The 25692-nt window shown below is 15.7% G+C and overlaps 3 protein-coding genes across 3 annotated transcripts, besides 43 other annotated features; 2 read left to right on the forward strand and 1 right to left on the reverse strand. All coding sequences in view use genetic code 6, as the record gives it.

Annotated features, from left to right (window-relative positions):
- Positions 1–3855: 3855 nt before the first annotated feature.
- Positions 3856–3892: a microsatellite.
- Positions 3857–3917: a microsatellite.
- Positions 3869–3919: a microsatellite.
- Positions 3882–3917: a microsatellite.
- A 714-nt stretch (positions 3920–4633) lies between the features above and the next one.
- Positions 4634–4676: a microsatellite.
- Positions 4677–9064: 4388 nt separating this feature from the next.
- Positions 9065–9096: a microsatellite.
- Positions 9097–9442: 346 nt separating this feature from the next.
- Positions 9443–9518: a microsatellite.
- Positions 9519–10032: 514 nt separating this feature from the next.
- Positions 10033–10077: a microsatellite.
- Positions 10078–10255: 178 nt separating this feature from the next.
- Positions 10256–10310: a microsatellite.
- A 665-nt stretch (positions 10311–10975) lies between these two features.
- On the forward strand, positions 10976–12605 carry IMG5_077350 (hypothetical protein; the record flags this gene model as incomplete). Its single annotated transcript, XM_004036507.1, has 4 exons — positions 10976–11616; positions 11671–12314; positions 12409–12541; positions 12579–12605. Coding segments are annotated over 4 exons (1443 nt in total), but the record flags the coding sequence as incomplete, so codon positions are not given.
- Positions 11618–11658: a microsatellite.
- Positions 12546–12586: a microsatellite.
- A 257-nt stretch (positions 12606–12862) lies between the features above and the next one.
- Positions 12863–12926: a microsatellite.
- Positions 12927–13797: 871 nt separating this feature from the next.
- Positions 13798–13832: a microsatellite.
- Positions 13833–14196: 364 nt separating this feature from the next.
- Positions 14197–14238: a microsatellite.
- Positions 14239–14792: 554 nt separating this feature from the next.
- Positions 14793–14861: a microsatellite.
- Positions 14860–14908: a microsatellite.
- Positions 14909–14977: 69 nt separating this feature from the next.
- Positions 14978–15017: a microsatellite.
- Positions 15018–15598: 581 nt separating this feature from the next.
- Positions 15599–15752: a microsatellite.
- Positions 15606–15643: a microsatellite.
- Positions 15653–15752: a microsatellite.
- Positions 15713–15779: a microsatellite.
- A 988-nt stretch (positions 15780–16767) lies between these two features.
- Positions 16768–16810: a microsatellite.
- A 116-nt stretch (positions 16811–16926) lies between these two features.
- Positions 16927–16988: a microsatellite.
- Positions 16989–17301: 313 nt separating this feature from the next.
- Positions 17302–17346: a microsatellite.
- A 68-nt stretch (positions 17347–17414) lies between these two features.
- Positions 17415–17503: a microsatellite.
- Positions 17504–18379: 876 nt separating this feature from the next.
- Positions 18380–18430: a microsatellite.
- Positions 18406–18476: a microsatellite.
- Positions 18452–18528: a microsatellite.
- Positions 18529–18542: 14 nt separating this feature from the next.
- IMG5_077360 (hypothetical protein) lies at positions 18543–19205 on the forward strand (the record flags this gene model as incomplete). The annotated part of the gene is made up of 2 exons (XM_004036508.1): positions 18543–18686; positions 19164–19205. 2 exons carry the CDS (start codon positions 18543–18545, stop codon positions 19203–19205), a joined length of 186 nt encoding a protein of 61 aa, XP_004036556.1.
- Positions 19093–19159: a microsatellite.
- Positions 19206–19619: 414 nt separating the features above from the next.
- Positions 19620–19655: a microsatellite.
- A 91-nt stretch (positions 19656–19746) lies between these two features.
- Positions 19747–19809: a microsatellite.
- Positions 19810–20079: 270 nt separating this feature from the next.
- Positions 20080–20109: a microsatellite.
- Positions 20110–20708: 599 nt separating this feature from the next.
- Positions 20709–20761: a microsatellite.
- Positions 20762–20938: 177 nt separating this feature from the next.
- Positions 20939–20986: a microsatellite.
- Positions 20966–21038: a microsatellite.
- A 621-nt stretch (positions 21039–21659) lies between these two features.
- Positions 21660–21699: a microsatellite.
- Positions 21700–21756: 57 nt separating this feature from the next.
- Positions 21757–21832: a microsatellite.
- Positions 21757–21842: a microsatellite.
- Positions 21774–21843: a microsatellite.
- Positions 21844–22205: 362 nt separating this feature from the next.
- Positions 22206–22248: a microsatellite.
- Positions 22249–22394: 146 nt separating this feature from the next.
- Positions 22395–22436: a microsatellite.
- Positions 22399–22436: a microsatellite.
- A 1752-nt stretch (positions 22437–24188) lies between these two features.
- Positions 24189–24235: a microsatellite.
- Positions 24236–24551: 316 nt separating this feature from the next.
- IMG5_077370 (hypothetical protein) lies at positions 24552–25459 on the reverse strand (the record flags this gene model as incomplete). Its single annotated transcript, XM_004036509.1, has 3 exons — positions 24552–25006; positions 25077–25215; positions 25313–25459. The coding sequence occupies 3 exons, from the start codon at positions 25457–25459 to the stop codon at positions 24552–24554; spliced, it is 741 nt and encodes a 246-aa protein (XP_004036557.1).
- Positions 25460–25692: the final 233 nt, after the last annotated feature.

Here is a 25692-nt window from a genome sequence, read left to right on the forward strand (position 1 = left end):
GTAAAACGATATAATCAAATTTAAAAAGAAAATGAAAAAATTCTGATATAATGGTAACAAATTCGTAACTTATGAGTATGTATTTTATATATCGAAAAAGCAAATTGTGAAAAACATTAGACTATTAAATGATTAAGGTCTTATTAAATAAAATATTAACAGAATATTTATGCAAATACTTATAAAATGACATCAAAAATTCGATTATATAGAAATTTAAAGAGTCTATTAATAATAGCAATCAGTCGATTTCAATAAGAAGTAAGAATTAAAAGAAAATTCTTTCTTTTATAATATAATGAAAAAAATATTCATTATTCACATTAAAATAATAATTTTATAAAAGTATTTTTTAAAAATAAATCTTTATTTAATATTAATAGAAATATGTAAACATTATTATTAATTAAATAAAAATATATGAATGAATATCAAAACAAAGGAAAATATTTTAAATAATAGAAAAGGGATAATAAACACATTATAATTATGATTATTATAAAAAAAAATACACTACAAAAATGAGAGAAAACAAATTAAAAAGAATGCTTATGTAAAATAGTTAGCAATTAATATTACATAGATAGTTAAAGAAAATATAGAAAATAAAATTAAAATAATATTAAAACATAATCTTAAATCTGAAGAACTCAGTCATATTATATGTTATAAAAGAAAATGCTTAATATATAAAATTGTATATAGTTCTATGTAAGATTATAAAAAAATATGAATTAATATGTAAATAAATTTTAAAAATAAATATTTTATTTAAAAAAAAAATAATGTTTGAAATAAAAAGAGAGCATAATAATTGATATTAAAAGAAAAAAACTTGGGTTTAAATAAATAATTTATATTTAATCAATTATATAATTTAATTTTTAGATATAAAAATTATAAAAAAAGAAATATATATATATTTTTTATTAATTTAAATAAATTTAAAAAAAAAAAAAAAATGGAAATAAAAACATAATATATTTATTTTAATACTATAATATTATTTACAATTGGCTTTTATTTATATATTCTTGGTTTTTTTTGCCCCTATCCTCTATTATACGAATATTAAAAACTTGGAAATCCTTATATAAAAGAAATGTATTTTGATAGCGAAGACTAGTAAGAAATTTATAATAAATACTGGTTTCCTCCATAAACATAGAAATTAATAATTATAATACTAGATTGTCTACCTTATCATATATTAGTTAATACATCATAATAGAACTTAAATAAAAAAAATAATACATATGAAGAATATTTAGTACCTTCCGTAACTAAATCTCTAAATGAGTAATTTTCTAATACAATCTTAGTAAAAGGCATATTAGAGACTATATCAGAAACTTATTTACGTATAAACGCATTTTTAACCGGCCATATACCCACCTGGTTTATTTTACACGAAAATTTAATCAGTTCAGAAATAAAAGTTGACAATATTGTATATTAATAATACTAATAGTTTTAGAAATAATCATGCTTTATAGGCACCGAAATGTGGGAAAAATATTTTCCGGAATAAATGAAATTAAAGTAATTAATTCTAGAGGCCAGTACAGAGGAAGTTATAATAGAACAACATTTAAAATGTGAGTAAGTACTAATATAGACTTTATAAAATGACCCAAATTGTGATATTATATATACTCATTTTTTGGCTTTGGATACTTTTTTACATCATTCGGAATAAAGTAAAGTTTTTATGGAAAACAAAGAAATTCTTAAAGGAATTCAACTATATAATGATACTATTTAAAATATATTAAATATAATCGATAAAAATAGTACTTTATTAATTTTTTCAGACCACGGTTTTTCTTTTAATGAAAGATATTATGTTCACGGAGGAAACACTAAATAGGAAATTGAAAGTGTGGTTTTTGGTTATAATTAATAAGGGTTTATTAAAAATAGAAATATATCATAAATAATGGATAATATAAATCTTTCAGATGGTTCTACTTATTAATTAGATTTGACTCCAACTATATGTATGTTAAAAGGAAATCCATTGCCTATTAATAATATTGCCAGTATTATTCCGGATTTTTTCGTGAATCTTCCGGAAGTTACTAATACTGTTGTTGCAAATGCCTTTTATACAAATTTTAGATAGATTTAAGATTTTTTTTAGAAAAAATATGAAATTTATAATTAGCCGAATAAATAAAATTTTATGAAAATGAATAGATAAGGAGAAGATATTAAATCTTTATATGTATAATTATTTAAAAATTAGAAAAATAATAACTATAATATTAATTAAGAAGAATTATAAGTTTTTATTTAAAATGTAAGGAATTTCTCACAAAGTATTATTTAATAAATAGACGAGACTTATCAAAGTAATATGCTTTTGAATATTTTAGCAATTTTAATTTTAGTTTTTTTACTTTTATTTACTTTCTTTTATCTTATAGCTCTATAAATACAAAATTAATAAAATATGAATACTATAAATATAGAATTTAAGTTAAAAAGTGTGAAATCTATAATATATATAATGATCATGATAATTTTCATCTCATTGTTTTGCTCTGGAGTTATTGAGAAAAATTCAATATTTTTAAGTCTTTTTTTAATAATATTCATATCTTATGTTTTAATTGAAATAATTAAATATATATATAATAATAATAATTTTAAAAATGTTTTTAAATTAAACATGAATACTTTTATGCTTTTAATTGGAAATATTTCTTATTCAATATTAAATGTTAGTAATGATTATAGAAGAAACTATTAATTGTTCATTTAATATTCTTTTTTATTAATTTTTATAGGATTTATTATTTAATGTTATTTTTCTTAGAGATTGAATAAATAAATGAAAATTAAAGTATATATTTAAATATTAATTATGATTTTATCTTGTTTTTTCGAGTAAAGATAAATTGATTATTTTTAGAATTTAACCCTTTAAAAAATAGTTAATGTGTACATTCCTTTACTTATTATTGGATTTTTTTATTTAAGAACTACAAATTAAATATGTAGCGTTTTAAATGATTCTTTTTAAAAATATATCATTATATTTTCTAATTACCTTTAATTTGTTTTCTGCTTTATTTATTTTTCACTCTAAAACTCTAAAATTCTAACTGAATATACATTAATGTTTATATTCCCTGTTTTAAGTTACATTATAATTATATTAGTTAATATATACAGGACATTTTTTATTAAATAGAAGCTTAAATTTTTTAATAAATACTAAATTATTATTTCTGGTTTATTAGTTCCTTTCTTATATATTATGAATTATCCTTCTTTTTATTATTTTATTTTTTTAGTTTTAATAATTAGTACATTATTTAATGTCTGCTCTTAATTAAAAATCTAATAAACTGGAATTCCTTTTATGATGTTATTTATTTTAGGAAATAAATATTATTTTGATACAAATCATAGATATGAGATTAATTCTTTATAATTGAATATTAAGTAATTAGGGTCATATAACACTAATTATGTGATTTATTTCTTTAATGTTTTCCTGAATAATTTTTCTGGCTAAATTATTGTTTGTGTTGCTTTTTATTTATTTTTTTATTCTTTCTATAAATAAGAAAAAATAAATGATTATAAAAAAATAGAAGTTTATGATTCAATCCCTAAATTACAAGAGCAAAAACAAAAACTAAATTTTTAAAAAAGAAACTTTTATTTTAAAAATTCTCTAGAGTTTATTTCTGTTTAAATGTTAAATATTATTTTTTTACTTTTAAGAAATACGTTTAAATATTATGATATGCTTATGAAAAATTATGCTTATTATACATTATATGAATTTGTTATTTACAATTTATTTTTATTTTCTTTAATATTAATTTATTTTAGTCTATGAAAAATAAAATAAAAATAAAAAAATTAAATATAAATATTAATAAAAATATAAAATAATAATATTCTTTTTTTTTTTTTTTCTTCATTCAGAAACTTATTAAACTATAGTTTATTCATTAATAATTTCTTCTTCAACAATTTTATAACTAACTTAACTAGTTAAAGTATAGCTTCCTTACTATTACCTACATTAAACACATTTAAGATAATGTTAGCATTATCCAATATTTTGTCCTTCTACTATTTCTTAACATAAAGTATTACTTTCGAAAGATGCTTAGATTTTTAAAAGACTTGCTTATTCTTCTCTCTGTTACTTAGCTATAGTTTCTATTTATTACATTCTAAGTGTTAAATTATTACAGTATTATAATAATTATTAATAGCATTATGCTAATTAAGCATTTTTTTCTTCAACTTGCTTTCTTTCTAGTTTAAAGGTTTCTATTTATTATACATAAACAGTTTTTTATTCTGAGTGTTTTTTTATTTTTTGTTCAAAAACTTTAATAGTTTCTTAGTATTTACCTATTTCTCTTGATAATTATTCAATGACATCATTAACTCTTTAAATTTCGTTATTTAATCCTTAGATTCTCTTATTTTATTTTTCTTCTCTGATCTTAAAGTCATTAAGTTATTATTAAAGTGAATTTTTAGTAATAGTCATTTCTTCAATTTATTTTTTTAGTTTTCCTTCATTTACATTATAATTATTAGTAATATTAGTTATGTTAACATTCAATTAACTAATTTATTCCTTTCCTTATTTAATTTATTATTAAAAGTTTTCTTTTTCGTTTATTAAAGTTGTTTTTTCGCTTGTAAGTTATTCTACTTAAGTTGTTAAGCTTTTTATTTTCTAGTTTAATATAACCTATTATTCAACATGTTAGTTTATAGTGATATTCAAATTCTTTATTTATAATTAAAAGTTATTATTAATAGTTTATATTCTTCCTCTTTAAGCATATACTTAGAATTAGAATTTTAAGTTTTTAGACTTTGTGTTTTTGAATTAAGTTTGTAATAATTCCAATTTTACTGAAAGTTCTTTGATTTTTTCATAAAGTGAACTCTTTTAATGATTTAAATCATCAATTTATTATAATAATTATTATTCTTTTTACATATAAAGACTTAAATTGTATTCAGTTTATTAATTATGGACAGTAATTTCATCACTTTCTTGTTTTATTTTTTCCATATTTTTATTGAAGTTTTCTATAGTAACTTCTATATTAATATTTAATTATTTTATCTAAACTTAGAGTTCATTAACTCTTTTCTAATGGTTTTATTCCATTTCTTCCCTTTTATTTATATGATTTTCTATTTCTATTTTTAAGTTTACTATTTCTTATTTATATTAAGATACTTCAGAAGTTATAGTATTAATATTTTTCTATAATTCCTACTTCTAATTAACTGCAGTCTATAATTATTAATTCAAACTGACATTTTTTTAATTCAAAATAGCGAAATCTTCTTTAAATTTAGCAATTTAAGTTTTATAATTATCTATTTCTTTAGTATATGTAATAGTGATTTATTCGATCTTTTTTTTTAGGTCTTCGATTTCTTTCTTACTGGATTGATTTTGTTGACTTTTTTATTCGATTTCTTGTTTAATTGAAGTTATTTATTATTCATATTAACTATTTTTCTTATTTAAATCTGAAATTTGGTTATTTAAATTAACCTAAGTGTTTTAATACACACTGATTTTTTCATTTAAACTTACTATAGTAATATTTATTTGAGTTATTTCTTTTTTTAAAGTTGTAATATTATCACTATGGCTTTAAATTGTGGAATTCAGCTTAGTTTATTCATTTAATAATTCTTAAATACGTTTTCCTAATTTTTCAATAGTAATTTTTAACTAAACAATTTCGTCCTTATGTTAAGCTAATTATTAATTCAAAGAATTAACATTTTTGACTAATTCTTCATTTTCCTTTTTTTAGACTGTTAATTATTATTCTAAAGATTTTATTCTTTATTTAGATATAGCATTATCTTCCTAGAACTTAGAAATGACCATTTTCAAATTATTTACTTCTGTTTAAGAATTTGCTGTATTAGTCTAAATAATAACAGTTAATTTTTCAATTTCCTATTTAAACATAGTAATTTATTATATATATTATTCAATTTCTACAGTCTTAGTCTTAATAATTTCTACTTATTAGTTATTTTTCTTATTTAACCCTTCAATAGTATTTTTATAATTAACTTCATTTTATTAAAAATATTAAATATTAGTATTGAGATTATTAATCGTGTTTTTCATTTCTAAAATACTTTTATTTAATTCCTGGCTATTATTATTTAATTGATTAATATTTTCTTAAAGTTTATTCTTTTCTACTTGTAAATGTTCAATTTTTACTTAATAAGACTAAATATCGACTTTCAATTATTAATTCTCGGTTTTTTAAATAGTCAATTATTAACTAATGCTCTCGATTTCTACTTATAATTATTTCTTCTTTTCTACTTAAGTTTAAATGTTTGAATTTAACTATTAGATTTATTATTATAAACCATTGATTTCTAATGTAAAATTGCTAATTTATTTCTTATATTCATTACTTTCATTAACATAACAAATTTTATTATTTTCAATAGTTTCTTTCAGAACAGTAATTTCTTAATATAGTTTTTCTATTTCTTTTTAATGATTATGATTTTCTTAAATAATTTATTCGTTTTTCTATTTGTATTAAACAATATTAGTCTCGTGTATAGTAATAGTTTTTGTCAACTCCAAAATTTAGCTAGAGCTCTTTTATTCTTTCATAATCTTCACTGTATTCTATAGTTTATTTTATTATTTATTGAAATTCAACTCAGCATGTTCTTTATTTAAATTATCGATATTTTTATTCAATTCTTCCATATTTGCTTCTAATTACTTTTAGAGGTTTTCCTTCTCAGCTTTTAATTCTTCAATTAATTTAAGGTAAATCTTAATATCATTATTTAATTTAATATTCTCGTCCTAAGCTTGTGTTAAATAGAATTTTCTAATTTCTATTTCTTTAGTCAATTAAGCTTTCTATTATTCTAGTTTTTAATTTAACTAGATTTTTTATGATTAAAGATTGCTAATTTCATTCTACAAATCGACAATTTATTATTTTAAATTATTTATTTCCTATTATTAGTTTTAAAAGGTAGTATTATTAATCTAAATAGTCGAATTTAAATTTGATATTTCCTTCACATATTTTTCTATTTAGAATTTTTGTTATTAATTTTATTATTAAAATTGAACTATTTATTACTCATAATTCTTTATTTAAATAATATATTTATCATTCTAGTCATTTATATTAGCTATCTATTGTGTATAATTATTCTCTTATTATTAATATTATTAAATCTAAATACTATAATTATTAATTTCAACATTCATTTAGGACATTTCTTATTTTAAATTATTTATTATAGTAATGTTTTAGTTCAAAACTTCTATTTTAGTCATTTGTTATTATATTTCAATATTTAAAGTACTAATTTACTTTTTATAGTTTCCTTCTTGATTATTAAATTCGCTTTTTAACTACTCTATAGTGATATTTAACTAAGAAATCTATTCTTTATAAGAGTTTAAAGTTTTATCAAGTACTTCGATTTATTAAACTAATTAGATTCTTCTTTTATTACATTCTTCGAATTAAGTTCTCAGTTCTTTAATTTATGATTCATAACATTCCTTATTCCTATCACTTTCTTATTAAATGACTATAATTCGCTATTCGATAGTAGTTTTTTAAGTCTCAATTTCTATAATAGTCTATTTATTTTAAACAGATTATTTTTCGAGTTATTTTTTCAAGGAAATTATTTCCTTGTATTAATTTTCAATATTACTTTATTATTCTTCAATCTATATTTTAAGTTTATTTATTTATTCATTATAGTTCTAAATATCAATCTAAAAGATTTCCTTTTCTCTATATAAATTGTTCATTTCTATTTAGATTAAGGTTATCTTTTCTTCATATACTCTATTAGACTCAAAATTATCTTATTCGTATTGAGTTAATTTTTATCTCATTTCCTCTAATAAAATCTCATATTCTTCTTAGTTTTATCTTGCCCGAATTTCGAATATTTACTAATGAGACTAATCTTAGGCTAATAATTCGTTATATTAAGTTTAAAGTATAGTTAATTAGCTTTAAAGTTGCTCGTTTTCTTAACATTTATCATTAAAGTTCAATTATATTTCATTAATAGTTAATTAATAACTATTAATCTAAATGTTAATTTCATCTTAATAATTAGACGTGAATTATTCTAATTCCGATTTTAAAAGTTCTATTTATTAATTCAATTACATAATTTCCATGGAGTTTTTAGCTAATTATACGGCTTTAGCTTCATTTTATTATTATAAAGTTTAAATTCTTTACTCATATTTTTATTCATAAGTAGTCTTTAAGTTCTTCTATTGAATCCTCAACTCATTATTTTCATTCTATAATCTAGAATATCCAGACATCTTCATTTCATAGTCGTTTATTTTAGTATCTTTTTAAGCATTCATTTCCATTAGCTTCTTTATTTGTTCTTTAAGTTCACCAGAACCGGTTCCACTAGTATTCAATTACACTTATAGGATTGATATTTTCTCATTTAATTAAGATATTACTAAATCTTTATCTTATGAACCAGTACTTTAAGTTAATACAGATGATTAACTGCTTAATTATGTATTATTTAATTAAGCTGTGAGTTTATTCACTTTTACATTGAGCATAGCAACTTGTTCTTTTAGTCTTGCGTTGTCAGATTCCATTTTTTTTTTTTTTTTTAATTTTATTATAAATTGAATATATTTATTCTTGTTTTTATATGATGAATACGATAAATAAATATGTTGATGAAATATATATAAAAAATCAAAAATAATTAAACGTAAAAGAATATAAGATATTTATATTATTTTAAGATATGCGTAAAATAAATAAATAAATTTTTTTATTAATGATAAATATAAATATTATTATTTATTGCGAAAAAAATAATTGATTATAATTTTTTTATTATATATATATGAATATAAAAATATAATATTTATAATATATATAAGATAATAAAATATTAAACACAACATATTTAATAAACTAAATTTATATAATAAAATTATTATTATTATAATTATATATAAAAGTTAATTATTAATCAATTTCTGTTATTTTTATTTTTATTTTTATTTTTATTTTTTTATAAATAAAATTAATATTTATATAATTTTATTAATAATGTAAATATATTTTTCCACGTTTTAATAAAAAAATATATTTTATATCTTTTTATTATATTTATGTATTTAAAATATATATTTATTATAAAAAATACAAAAATATATTTCAAAATTTAATATTTATTATAAATGATTTTATTTTATGATTGAGTCAATAATTTTTTTTTTTATTCAAAAAATTATATAATAAAATAATAATAAGTAGTAATTTATATTCTTATTTTATTAAGAATTTTAAAATATTTAAATGTATTGTATTTTTAATAAATTTTACATTATATAATAATTATAAAAATTATTTAAAAAATATATTTTTATACATATATAATATTTATTATATTTTGGATATTTTTTTTATTATCATATTATTATATTATATTTTATAAATATAATAAAAAAATATTATCAAACATTTTTAATAATATATAAGATTTTTGTATAAAAGCTTATTATATATCTATTTTTAAAAAAATAAAATAAATAATTAATAAAAGAAAATATTTATACAAAATTAGGTTATCTGAAATTTATTTTTAAATAACTAATATAAATTTTATTTTTAATTAAAACAAAAAAATTAATATTATTTTTCTTAATAAAATATAAATATTTTATAATATATTATAATAATATAAATTTATTTCAAATATTTTTAAATAACAAATACACATTATTTATATATTAAAATTAATAAATGTATTAGTTATAAATAAAAAAATATATAAACTTATACAAGAATTTTATGATAAAAATTTTCATTTATAACAACCATATTATATATTTTATTTTTAATTTTTTTAAATTTATAACAATATAAATAAATATTTATTTAATAACTTTATATTAAATTTCAAATAAACAAATAGTTATTTGAAATGAATATGTATAAAAAATTATAACTTAACCTAACTTAACTTAACTTGACTTAACTTAACTTAACTAAAAATTATATATATATTTATAAAATAAAATAAGTTAATCCAATAAAATATTAAATGGAAATTCTTACATTGCATATAATTGTATAAAAAAAAAATTCTTAATATATATTTAAAAAATTAATATTTAACAACTCTTGAATGATATAAAAACAGTTATTTATTAACATGTAAAAAATAAAAAAATATAATTAATAAAATTATAATTATTAAATATTTTAATAAATAATATTATATAATGTTAATTTAATTAATTTTTAAATTTCTTTTTAAAACATATAGTATTTTAAATATAAATATATATACATATAGCTTAGTTAATTTTAAAATAAAAAATGATTTAAGAACCAAAAACTCAATTTATATTATAAAATATAAACAAAGAAATCGAAAATGATAGCCTAAAGCCTCCAGTCCGAAAGCGTTTATAAGCTGATATTCATAAAAAAAAAACAGAAAGACACACCTTATATTCAAACAACTAAATGTAAAGTTTTTTAAAAAACAAACGAAATAAAAAAAACCCTTTAGAGTAAATAGATTCTAAAATAAAAGATTAAAAAGGCTATATAGGAAATCAAATATAAAGCAACCTCTATTAAAATTTCTAAAAAATATACGATAATAAAAAATTTAGCAAAAAACAAAACCAAAATATAATTCTAATTTTAAAACTGAAATAATTAGCTGGAATTTTGGCTAAATCGACATGCACCCGCCGATACAAAATTTTAAATAAATAATAATATGAATTAATAAACGATTAAACTCATTTTCAAATAGATTAAAATCAAAATAATATTTTTTACCAAACAACTAATAAAATTAAATCCAGAATAAAGAAATTTCTCCAAAAATTAAAAAACAAGGAAAAAATTAAATAAATATACGACTATGTGAGTTATTTTCCTATATTTTCCCCTTCAAACGACCTTATTTTCATATGGAATTTATTGTAATTATGTAATATTTTCTTCTTCCTTTTCCTTATTCCTATTGTTGTTACTTTCGATTTAGATTTTTCAGACATTTTAAACTAAAAAATCATTAATTTTGGTATTATTATATTGTTTTTGGACATTCTAGTTAGTATAAACACTTATTTTTACGAAAAAGGTTTACCTATAAAAGATCGAAAATAGATAATAAAATAATTTTTTAAAAAAACCTTTTCTCCGATATAGTCAGTGTTTCTCCTTTAATTTTATATTTTACTATTTATTAATTTTTAATCCCCCTATTTTTTTTAAACTCATCAGAGTAAGTATAATTACCCATTAAATTGAAGAAAGATTCAATTTAAAGCCTAAAACAATTAATATAATTGAATTAATTAAACTTTTTCTTACAGTAATAATCGTAGCCCATTTATTTGGTTCAATTTGGATTTTTGTAGGTTAATTTGAAGAATAAACTCTAGGAGTATCTTCTTGGTTGACTAAATAGGAGATCATAAGTTCATAATGGTATATTAAATATATAAAAGCTTATTATTTTGCTACTGTAACTATGATAACAGTTGGTTATGGAGATATAGGACCAGTATATATACATATATAAATATTTATATATATATATATATATGCAATTTTAAAGGTAAATGAAATAGAAATGATGCTTTGTGTATTTACTATGCTTATTACTTGTGGTGTATTTGCTTATAGTGTTAATTGTATAGGAATGATTTTGACTGATTTTAATAGTAGAGAGAAGGAAATAAAGGATAATTTATTTGTGATAAATAATTATATGTAAACTAAAAATGTAAAGCCTAGTTTATAATATTAAATTAAATAATATTTAGAGTATTATTGGAAAGAAATGTAACATTAAAATACAGAAAAAGAGGAAAAAATAATCGATTAACTTTCAGATTCTTTGAAAGAAAAATTACTCATAGAAGCTAATAAAATAGTACTTTCAGACTGTCAAATTTTCTCAAATAACTTCACTGATTAAATAGTTAATAGTACTGTTAAAATAATCAAAGAATTAAGAGTTAATCCTGGTGAAGTCCTTTGTTTAGAAGGTACTTAAGATAATTGTGCTATTTATTTTATTTAAAAAGGAGAAGTAGAAATATACATAGATTCACTTTATAATTCCAGTCTATCTAAAAATGTACACCTTAAAAAACTTAAAAAAGGCGATAATTTTGGATGCGTATCTTTTTTTACTGGAAATTTAAGAAGTCATTCAATTAAAGCAGTAGATTTTTGTACACTTTTAATGATAAAAAGGTATAAAAATAAAAAATATATATATCTATATATATATTAATATTTTTTTTATAAAACATTTTTTTATATTTTTATATATATATATAATATAAAGATAAGATTTTATTGATTTATTATTAAAAGAATCAAGAGAAGACTATGAGATGTTTTGTGCTATTAAAGATAATATTTTAATTAATAAAAATTATGAGCAATTATTTACAGAATGTTTTTCTTGTTAATAAAAAGTATATATATTTATATTTTATATACATATATATATAGTTTTTATAAGGACCATTTAATAGGTGATTGTACTTATATACATTTAAGAATAAATAAAGATAATATAATATAAAAACATGTATTTTCACCTTTTTAAATTCATTGTAATGAATTTAGAAGATAATGTGAAAAAAAAAGAAAAACTTTAAGTTAAAATATTGATTGGGTAGATTAATTTTAAGAAGAAAACGAATATTTTTTAGATTTATATGAAGATTAATTTAGTATAAATTCATATTCATCGGAGGATTTAGAAGTAGGTGTTTCTAAATAATCATTTAGTGTATATATATATATATATATATATATATATATATATATATATATATATATATATATATATAATATTTTAATCTAAAAAATTTAAATGAAAGTAAAAACACACCAATAGTTATATAGATTCTGATTAATAATCACTAAAAAGATTAAGTTTTGTAAAAAACGATTATTCTAATAATTAAATAAATGTTGGAAGTTCATATTAAAATAATTAATACAATACAGAATAATAATCAAAATATTAAATATAATCAGAACTAGAAAATGGAACATAACAAGACCTATAAAATACAGAAGAAAATTATTAAATTTCACAAAAACAAAAAGGTTCTTATCTTACATTTGAAAATGAAGAAAAAATAAATGAAAATAACCATAAATAAAAATAAAATTCAAATAATTTATATGGAAAATCTGAAAATAATAGCATTATATAATAAATACATTAAAAATAAATAGCTAATAGCAACTAATATACATAAAATAGTAAAAGTATTAATAATAACCAAATTTCAAAGTCAAAAATTTCAGTCTAAAAATCTTTCCGTTCTTAAAATTTATTAAACTAATAGGATACATTAATAGCTGATACAGCTTTAATTTTCGATAAAGTATGTTCTTTTAATAATTATTTTCCTGAAAATAATATATAGAAAGTCTTACTTATAGCTAATATGAAAGAAAAAGAACGAAAAAAGGTCTTAAATAAGATTTATCTGAATAAAAAAATGAGAAAAGCTAGAAAAGCAGATCCTAATAATTAAAATATTCTCTTTAATAAATTCGGTTAGTTAATCTTGAATTTTTAAAATGAAGAAATTAAAAAGAACTAAGAAAATAATAACCAAGAAAAAATAAAAGCCTCAAAAAAAAATAATAGTCAGGAAATTAATTCTAATAAATAATCTTCATTTTTTGGTGAAGAAAGTATAGATAAATCTTAAACAAAAATTTAAATTAAACAAGAAAATTAAAGTTTCTAAAATGGAAATTTTTAAATTACTGAAAATATTCAATTTACAAATAATACAGAATATAGTATTAAGGAAATTAATGATGATAGTTTATTAGATTAAACTAATATTATATTTAAATGTAAATAAACAAATTAATATTTCGCTAATAATTAATGAATATTATTAATAAATACCTAAAATATATATTATATATTAATATGTATATTTTTTTTATATTTTCATAGAATTACATAATATAAAATTTGTTAATATATTTAACAAAAAAATAAAATGTATAAATTTTTTAAGTTTATAATATAAAGTGATTTTGAATTAAATAAAATAAAAAATATTAAAATCAAATTTTCTTAAGTTAAATATGAAATATAAAATTTTTTAATCAATATCAAATTCTTATTAATCAAAAACAGAAATTAAATATTATAATATATTTATTTATTACATATTAAATTTTTATTTTCTTATAAAATTAAAGCTAAATATTATTATGTTGAAATAATTAAAAATTATAAATAAATTATGCTTTTATTAATAAAAAAGAAAATATTAAAATATTTATTTGCAAATATATAATATTATAAATAAAATAAAAAATTAAAATATATTATAAATATTTTAAATTTTTTTAAAAATATTTATTTTTAAGAATTTTTTTAATAAAAATAATAAATATATAATTATTAAATTTTTGTTAATCAATTTGTCAATTAACTATATTCTAATTATTTTTATTCATTTTCTTTAAAAGCAGGATCATTAGTATAACCAAATTTAACATCTTCTTCACTTTTTAATTAAATATCTTAATCTACAGTCATTTCATTTTCATATTAAATTTTATTTATATTGTTTTATTTTATTGTAAATTTTCCACCAAACATATTATAAAACATATAAAAAATAGCTAAACTAATCATACATATAGTTAAAATGATAACAACATATAATCCTAAAATAAATATATAAATATAAATATAAATATATATATTTAAATATATATATATATATATATATAAAATATATATATTTACAATTTTTTTTTATATTAAAATTTATATTTTTTATATATATTAATATAAATAAATATTATTATATAAATTATTAAATAACCTAAGTTAGGATGTATTTCATTTTATGATTGTTTTTTAATAATTTTTATAAAGTTTTCATAATTTTTTATAAAATCTTAATCGTCATTGGTTTTTTAAATATTTAAGGAATTTTAATTCATATGAATAGTGGAAATATCTTTATTACTACAAACTGATTTGATAAAATGAATTTCCTTTTTTTCAGTATCAAAAAGTACATCGAAATTTTATAAAAAATAACTTCCCAATTAAATATCATTATTTTCTTTATTTTCTTCAAAAGCAAAGGCATATAAATTTTAATCATTTTTTTTATATAAATAAGAATTTGGACTCCATTAAATATTTTTATTTCCAAACTAAAAATTCAAAAAAGGAAAACTATCAAAAAAACTATTTAAATTATTCTAAAAAGTAACTTAATTAAATTAAAATTCAGTTTAATTTTATTAAAATCTAATTTTTCCACCACATAATTTTTTTTCTTCACATATTTAATTTATATTTTAAACTAAAAGACTGTAATTTAATTTTAAAATATAAACATAAATAATATATTTTACTTATAAATTTATTTGTTAAATTAAATAAACTTAACTTATATGTTAAAAATAGCAATTTATTATACAAAATGAATTTATATATCATTTACCTATATATAAAATAATAAACTAATATTTAAATTAAAATATTTAAAAATATAAAAAATATAAAAATAAATGAATTAATATATATAACTATATAAATATACAAATAAGTATATAATATGTATAAAAATATATATATATATATATATATATATATATATATATATATATTATATATATTTTTAAAATATATATATTTTTTTTATACATAATAATGTATATGTATATAATATTTATATTTAATTTATTACACTAATTTTATCAATTTTTACTTCATATAATCCCTTTTAATTTTCTAAATATGGAAAAATTACTGTTTAATCATTTTTATTTTCTTAATCATTATGTAATTCATAATTATATCCACCTATACTCATAAATCCTCCATCATGATTATTTAAACATAAAGAAAAGGTTTTAAATTCATTATTTTTTTTATGTTAATTATAAAAAGCATCTATTACATTAAATTTTTTAAATTAATTAATACCAGCAAGTCCTAAAATTCCATTATAAACAATATCTTTATTGTTATTTTTTTCTATACACCCTACTATTATATCAACTGCTTCATGATGTATATAAGTAATAAATTCTTCCTAATCTTTTTACTTATCAAGAAATTCATCACAAAATATAGCTTTATCTTAAATATAAAAACCTTCTGTTTTATAACTTTTCCATATGCACTTATCTTCTATATTTTAACATTAATTTTCACATAATTAATATTTTTCATCATTTTAGCATTCTATTTTTTTTTTGTAAAAGAGTTATTTGTTTCGAAATAATAATCTGCGTTTTAAGTTTATTCGCAATATAATTATAATAAATGGGATTTTGTGTCTAATTATACTATTTATTTTTAAGGAGGAGTACCTATATATATATTTAACCAATAATAATTTAATGAAGGAGAACTATGTAATTATATTGTATGAATTCTTTCGTAATAATACTAAAGATTTTCTTATTAACATATACTATATAAGATTTTTATTAGAAATAATGATGTAAATATAATATTCATTTATTTGATTTTATATATAAAAGGATATTTTATAATTAAAAAGTTAATATATAATTAATAGTTATAGTTTAAAAAAAAAAAAAATTATTATGATTTATTAGAAATATATATATATTTTATTAATTATAATAATATAATTAAAAAAAAATTTTATAATTTTAAATAATATATATATAATATATATATATATTTATAGATATATAATATACAAATTATTAATTTTATTTTTTTATATAAAAATAATTTAAATAATAAACTAAATATATTTTTTATATATTTTTAACTAAAGATGAAAATTATAAAATATTTGTATATGAAAAAATTAAAATTATTTATATATTTTAATAAAAAATATTAATTATATAGTTAAAAAAAAAAAATTAATTTTTTTTTTTAAAAAAGAAGATAATTCATTTAAAAAAAAATGAATTTTTAAGATAGATTTAAAGGTAAAACCTCATTAATGACAATTTAGGGTGTATATAGTTTAATAAAAGAGACAGATAATCCTATTCCAAAAAAAATTATACAAAATCAAAATGAAAATGACATTAAATGTATTTTATTATTATTTTATCATTAAAAAATAGTTTAAAAAAAAGAAAGTTAATCATATCTTTCTGATAAAAAAAATTAAAGCCTATTATATTTTAAAATAATCATGATTAAAAACCCAAAATTGATATAAAATCCGATAATATAATAAAGTAAAATTAATAAAAATAATTTATTAAAATTAAAAAATAAACAAAAAAGCGATAAAAATAAAAAATAAAGTATAATTAAAAATATTCCTTAAACAATAAGAGTAAATATAATATTTATATATATATATATATATATAATATATATATTTATATATTTATTTATGTGTATATAAATATTATAATATATAAATATAAGTCTTCAAGTTCAAATAATTTAGATATTTTAGATAAATAAATAGAATTAATGAACAAAGAAAAATAATTACAAAAAATATAAAATACAGATATAGAAAAAAAATCATAATATAAATACAATATATAAAAAAAGCCATTTGTTGTATAATAAGGAAAATCAGAATTTAATTAAAAAGCTAAAAATGTATAAAATACGGTTTTTAATAATAATACAACTAAAAATAGTTAAAATATGATAATGATTTAAAATAATATATAAACAAACAATAATAAAAATTAAGATTAATAATATAACACATATTAATTTTAAAGCTATCTTAATGATGAAAAATCAAATAATAATTATAACCGAATATATTCTGCTAATATGAGTCCTAATTTTATATTTAAATAAAATGAAAATTATTAAGAAAAACCTTAAAAATATAATCCGTCTATAAAAACTATTTTTAAACCTGAGAATTATAATTACGGTGGTTTAGGCCCCAATATAGGTGGTGAAGACTGGAAAATAAAAATCTAAATGCAAAATAAAAAATAAGAATTTGCTAAATTCGTCCAACAATAAAATTCTTCAATTATATAAAAATAAATTACCTCAGGAAAAATAGCGTAAAATAAGCCAAATTATCTACCGACTTCAAGAGAAAAAGCCCTATAATTCTCTAAAAGTATACCTAAACCATGGGAAAGATTATTAGATGAATAAAATAAGAAAACTATTTCAAGTATACCAGAAAAAATAAATGAAACTTATGATGAATATGAATAATAACATTTAGAATTTCTTAATAAAATCGAATAATTAAGTAGATGAAATTTATATATATAAATATATATATTATTATTAATATTTTTATTTATTTTATATTATGTTATTTAAAAAAAATAAAAAAAAATATTATTTACAAAAAAATAAAAAAAAAAATTTAAATTTTTATTATACAAAAAAAAAAAAGAATAAAGAAATTTAAATATATTTTTTTTTAAAAAAAAAAAAAAAAAAACTTAAAAGTATTTTTTTATAATAATAATAAAATGCTTCGTAATATGATGGCAAATTTATTTGCTAATTACTAAAATATGCATAAAATAATTGAAAATACTGAAGGATCCATATACTTAGGAGACTATACTGCCGCATTAGATGTTAAAACTTTAAAAGAGAATAACATAAAAACAGTAATAACAACAGCTAGTGGTTTAAATATAAAATATTAACCAAATGATTAAATAAATCATAGATAATATAACTTACTAGATAATGAAAGTTAAAATATAGCACAATTTTTCCCAAACACATATAGAGATATTGAAGATGGGATTAAAAAAGGTTCTGTTTTGATACACTGTGCGGCTGGAATAAGTCGAAGTGCAACTTGTTTAATTGCTTATATCATGAAAAAGAATCTTATGTCGTATAAGGAGGCTTTTAATTTGGTAAGTAATAAAAGGAAAATAATTTGCCCAAATTCAGGTTTCATAAGTTAATTGAAAAATCTTGAAAAAATATTGCTTGCAAAGGAAAAATAATAAGAATAAAAAAAGGACAGAAAAGTAACAGAATAGCTATGTTAAAGAATTTAAGATAAAATAATAATAATAATAATAATAATAATAATAATAATAATAATAATAATAATAATAATTATAATTTAGAAATATAAGGAAAAAAACGCTTTAAATTACTAGTCTTAATGAAGATTAAAATTAATAAGGACCATAAATAGTCACTTATCACCCTAAAAATAACCTTTATTTAACTTATAAGCCTAAAAATTAAATTAATACAAAAAATTAATTATAAGTTAATTATTTCAGGAAAAAAATAAATAATAATAAATATAATGATATTTTATTATAAAAAAAATGAATAGAAATTATATATATATAGATAGCGTAAAAAAAAAAGAAAAATTAAAATTAAATATATATTTATTTATAAAAAAAAAATTAAATGAAAATAAAAATCATATCAAAAAAATAATAATATTTATGTAATATTAAAAAAATAACATTATAAAAATATAGTTTAGACCATTGAAAATTGCTAAAAATGATTATATTGAAAATTAAATAAATTTATAATACAATAATAAATAAAAAAATATTTTGAAAAATATAATATATAAAAAAATAAATAATAAAAAATGTGAAATATTTATATATTAATAAATATATATATATTTATATATTAAATATGTATTAATATATTTATATATATACCTATCTATTCATTATCTATTTATACTATATTTATATATATTTTTTTATTTATAATTATTATGATATATTTCTTATATTTTTATTTTTTACTAAAAAATATTTTTTTAAGATTATCTCCATTTTTATTTATATTTTTTTTGCATTAGAAATTTTTTTTTTTACTTGATTTTAATTTTAAATTTAATTTAAATTTAAAGTAATATTTAATTAATATATATATTATATTCTAAATAATAAAAAATTTTTTAAATAATCTCATTTTAATTTATATAATATACACAAAAAGATATATTTTAATTAAATGTTCTTTAGAAAGTTTTAATTAAAAATTATTTTCCAAAAATATGTGATAAATTAAATATACATAAATTAATATATAAAATAATTTTATTTTTTAAAATATTGTTATTTGTATTTTACTTTTAAAAAATATTTAAACACTAATGTTTTAATTTTATTTTAATTCATTAATGCCGTATAAAAATCCAAGAATAAAATATAAGTTTATTAAATTATTTAATACCTTATTATATAGTATTAAAGACTCTATTAATTTTTTAATTTAAGAAAAAATATAGTTAAAATCTATAATAAAAAATAATTTATATTAATAATTTTACTACCTTTAAATCTTTTTTTTATAATAGAATTAAATTTATTTAATACTCGATAATTATAAGAACCATAAAGTTTAATTTCAAATTAATTTTTTTTTTTAATAGTTCATATCAAAACGCAAAAAATTAAAAATATATAATAGGTCTATTGTATTTATTAAATAGTTAAAATAATTCATTAAAGAAGTATTTAAAATAATTAAGATTTGATAAAATTAATATATATATATAGATAATTATTATGTTAAAAATAATATATATATATATATTTTTTTAATTTTTTTTATTTTTAATAAATCCATTATGAAATTTTATTTATTAAAAAATATAAATTAATAGATATTAAATTTAATTGTATTATTATATATATATTTCTTATATATTAATATATATATTATAATATATATATATATAAGCAAATTTAATAAAAAAAAATATTTATATTATTAATTTTTATTATCTATATAAAATAAATATATTTTTAATGAAATTATTAACATAACAAAAATTAAAATAAATAATTGTTATTTTCTTTTATATAAAATATATTATTATATATAAAAATATTTAATTTAAAATAAAAAATTTTAAAATTAATATATTTTTATGTAAATATAATTAAAATATATTTATATAAATTTTTTTTTATTATATTTAAAATATATTTTGTATTTTTCTTTTAATAAATTTATATTTAACTCTATATAAATACATTTTTAATATTTAATTATATATTTTTTAATCCATTTTTTATAAAAGATATTATATTTTACATAAAATGTAGTTATTTGATTTATAATTAGAAAATTTAAATATAAAAGAGCTTCTGAAAGATTATGACAGTCCATATATATATGAAATCGATCAAAAAGAAAATATTTCGATTACTGAATTAATGAATGTATTAATTGAAATAATAAATTAACATAATTTAAATTAAGAAAACAATTAAAATTATAATATTAGATAAACTTTTTACAATTATATAGTATATCTATTTTTTTTTTTAAAAAAAAAAAATCTTGATTAATTTTATTTTATTAAAAGTTTTAAAAACTAAATAATTTAGAATAAAAAACTATATAAACATGCATTGAATACTATAATATTTTATATCAATATTCATTGAAATATATGGAAATGAGATTAATTTTATTTTTGTTTTTTTAAGAAAATGAAAGTGTACTTCCTTCTTTTTATCTAAAAGTTCGAATAAAAATTATTGAAAAAATCAATGAAAAAAACCTTTGTTTACTTGACGAACATGTAATTAATATTAATGATTGGGGCTATATTTGTTCGTAAATTTTCGAATAAAAAAAAGCTTAAATAATAAATAAAATAGCATAAATTATTATGTAGGATTAAGAACAGCTATGCATTTAAGATTAATATTTTACGTATTTTCTTAAATATATAAAAATTAATATAAATAAATATATATATATATAAATATATATATATATAAATATATATTTATAAATAAATTTATATATTTTATTTTATATTTTAGAGTTAGTTGTGGAAGATTTTTATAAATATGTATCTGGATATTTATATAAGAAATTTAAAAATAATAAAATATGCCTAAACCACAAAAACAAAATAGTTAAAAATTAAATTAATAGACATTTTATAGATGGGGAATTAATATATTTTAAAGATAAGAAAAAAAAAAAGAGAAATGTATTTAATAAAAAATAAAAAATATTGATATTTTAGGATTAATTAATTCTATATAAAATAAAAAGTTTAAAGAAAAATATATATGATTTTTTTTTTATCATATAATAGTTATTTAATCTGGTTAGTAATTTAATTATTATAACAAATTATAACAGTTGTCTTTTATTTTTTTTAATAGAAATTAATATATATATAATAAAATTATATATAAATAAATTAAACCTGAAAATTAATTTTCGCCAGTTAAAAAAATATGCATATTATTACCTTTCTAAGGCATAAAGTCACTTAAATATTCTTTTCTTAATTTTCCTTTTAAAAACAGGAATTTATTATAATGCCTTTATTTTTATTTTTAAATTATTTATATATATATATTTATATATATATATATTTATATATACATACATTTTCTACTAAATTATTCAAATATATTTTCTTTTCTTAAGCAAACCAAGCTAATTCTTCAATAAGAACCGCATCTTCCTTTTTTTAAAAAATAAATAAATAAATATTTATATTAATATTATATTATTACCATATTTTAGTTGCATAAAAAAACAGAAACGCAAGTATTATCTCCATTTGTGCTAATACCTTCAATTAATTAAAATAAATTGCCAATATGATTTTATTATGCTATTATTCCTATATAATCTACTTTTTTTTCATTTTCTTAAATTTTTAATTTCCCGAAACCTTCATATATATATTTGTTTTATGATTTGCCTATATGTACTTTTTCTCCTTCTTAAAGTTAAAATAAATTCTACTAATTATGGTCATTTTAATTAGCAAGAATATCTACTATTTAAGGATCATCTATTCTGGAAATCGGATATATATTGCTCATATTATTTTAACTATTTCTATATTTTTTTTTTTAATTATTATTTATAATTGCTATTATTATTTTACATTATTTATATTTATTCCCCTATTTATATTCCTAGTACTTTTGATTCATCTTATAATTCTTTTTTTTATATTTTTAGTTAGTTTTTTTTATATATTATTTTATTTTTATTTATTTAAAAAAAAAATACTAAAACGCATTAAATAAATTTAATTTGAAATTTTTTTTTTTGTAATAAATTATGCTGGAACTATTTTAGTTTATTCATTTAATAAAGAATATTATGGCTTTATTTTAACTTTTTTTTTATATATTAGATTAATTTTGTTTGTTTGTTTATTTTTTTTTACAAGGATTAACTTTGCCTCGTAATAATTTTATTTAATAAGATAATTATGTTAACATTTTTTATTTTTTTTATATTAGATTAAATATCTTTCTTTTTAAAAAAATAAATAAATAATTAAATTATATTAATATAAAAAATCAATTTAAAAAAAAAAAAAAAAAATATTGTAAAATTATATAGAAAATTAAAACAAATTAAACAAAAAAATGAATATAAATTATCGAATTATATTTTAACCGCAAATAAATCTTATTTAAAAAAATAAAATTCTATCTTTCTTTTTTATTTTTGGATAAAATTAATTATTAAAAATAATAAAAAATGTATTTAATTATTTTTTTAGAATTAAATAAAACCAAAAAAAACAAAAAACAGATATTTTAATAGTTTTTAAATTTATAATAAAAATAAGAAATTATTAAAATAATTTTTAATATATAAAAAAATATATTATTATTAATTTTTTTTTATTTATAATTAATATTATTTAATTAGATATAATAAATAGATATTTATAATTTTTAAAAACTTATAGTAAATTGTATTATCGCTATTTCAATTCTAGCAAAAATAAGGTTATATTTTTTTATTTTTTCTCTAATATTCTAATTTATATATAAATATATAAAAATTTGATTTTCTCAATTAAAATAATAATCAAAATTAAAGAAGAAAAAATAACATTGAAAAAAAAAAATAACTATCTATATTCTAAAATTTATAAATAATCAATCAATCTTATTTATAGTTTTTTTAAAATTAAAAATTTTTAAAGCTAATTAATATGATTAGTATTTCTTTATGTTTTATATAATAATCCTTTGATATTTATTTATTAAGTTTTAACAGCTTTTTAATATGAAATTTATATTTTTTTTTATATATATAATATTAATTATTTAAATATCTGTAAAATATACTCTTAAAAATATTAATTTGGAATTTTGATTTTATTTTATTATAAAATAAAAAATTATTTTAATTATGAAAAAAAAATGTACCCATTATTACTATAAATTTGAAAAAATTATAAAGAATATGGCAAAGATACTTAAAGTAGATATATAAGTTAAAAATTAGATTTAAACTAAAAAATTACTAAGGAAATTTAATTTATTCTAAATTATTATAATATTTTACTTTATCAATTTTTAATTAAATAATATTCTATTGATATATACTAAATATTAAAAAATAAATGTTTTATAATCTTTTATAAATAATATATATTTTTAACAAAATAAAAAAAATCTATATAAAATTTGAAAAATTTTTTTATGTATTTTATATAATAAATTTTCATTTATTTTTGTTCAAAATCCAAAAGCAAAAAATCCGTCTTAATTATTTTCGTCACCTTGTATTTCTTCTTCAATTAATTCTTGATTTTAATTAATTCTTAGATGTAAAAGATTACATATTCTTGTACTTATTAAATATATTTTTAAGAATTTTTTTTTTTTTTTTTTTAGTTTTAAATACAAATATTAGGGTGTTTATAAAATATTCACGTCTTTACTTAAAGGCAATTTAGGATATATTTCTGTCAAATAATAATATATATGACCTACTAAAATTCCAATTAAATCCGTTATGATAGTATCTTAAAATATTATTTATAAAAAAACAAAAAACCAGGTTATATATGGGGCTTGTATAGGAATAATTCCAAATATATGGACCATTATATTACTGTTTTTTCTACTCCATAAATATAAAATCATATTTAAAAATGAATCTGATAAATTATAAAGGCCAAATATTGATGCTGTTGACTGTAAATTAGTAAAATAAAAATATATATTTTTATAAAATTTTTACAGTTAACAAGCATATACCGAAAGATACAAAATAAAAATAATCAATTGTATTTCCTCTAAATGAATATTCTTCTAATCTTCTTGAAAATCGATAACTTTTTATTTGATTTTAAATTAATTTATAATAAAAAAATTTACAATAATAAAAGCTTAAATGCTGTCCCTAATTTCATTTCACCAAAAAAAATATATTAGTAATGATTCGCCAGAACTATATATTATGCATATTATTTTTATTTGGTTTTTATTTTTACTTAATAATTTTAAGTTATTAATTTAAAATTAAAATATAAATTGTATGAATTAACTAAATCTATGTATGTTAATAAAGTCAAGATTATAGATAAAAAACACATTATTCTAGTTAGAGGTGGAATATCAGTAATTATTTATTATAACATTTATATTTTTTAAATTATATATAATTTTAATTTAAATATATAAATAAAAATAAAAATTAATATGTATATATATATAAATATATATATACATATATAAAATTTTTTAATTTTTCTTAATTAAATATATTTTTATACAGATTTAATAAATTTTTTATAATTTTTTTTTTTTCTAGAAAAATATGAGAATTAATAAATATATTTTTATTAATACTTATTGTATTTTAAAATAATTT

Source organism: Ichthyophthirius multifiliis, assembly GCF_000220395.1.
Source record: "Ichthyophthirius multifiliis unplaced genomic scaffold scaff_1120509250483, whole genome shotgun sequence".
NCBI classification, from domain to species: Eukaryota; Ciliophora; class Oligohymenophorea; order Hymenostomatida; genus Ichthyophthirius; species Ichthyophthirius multifiliis.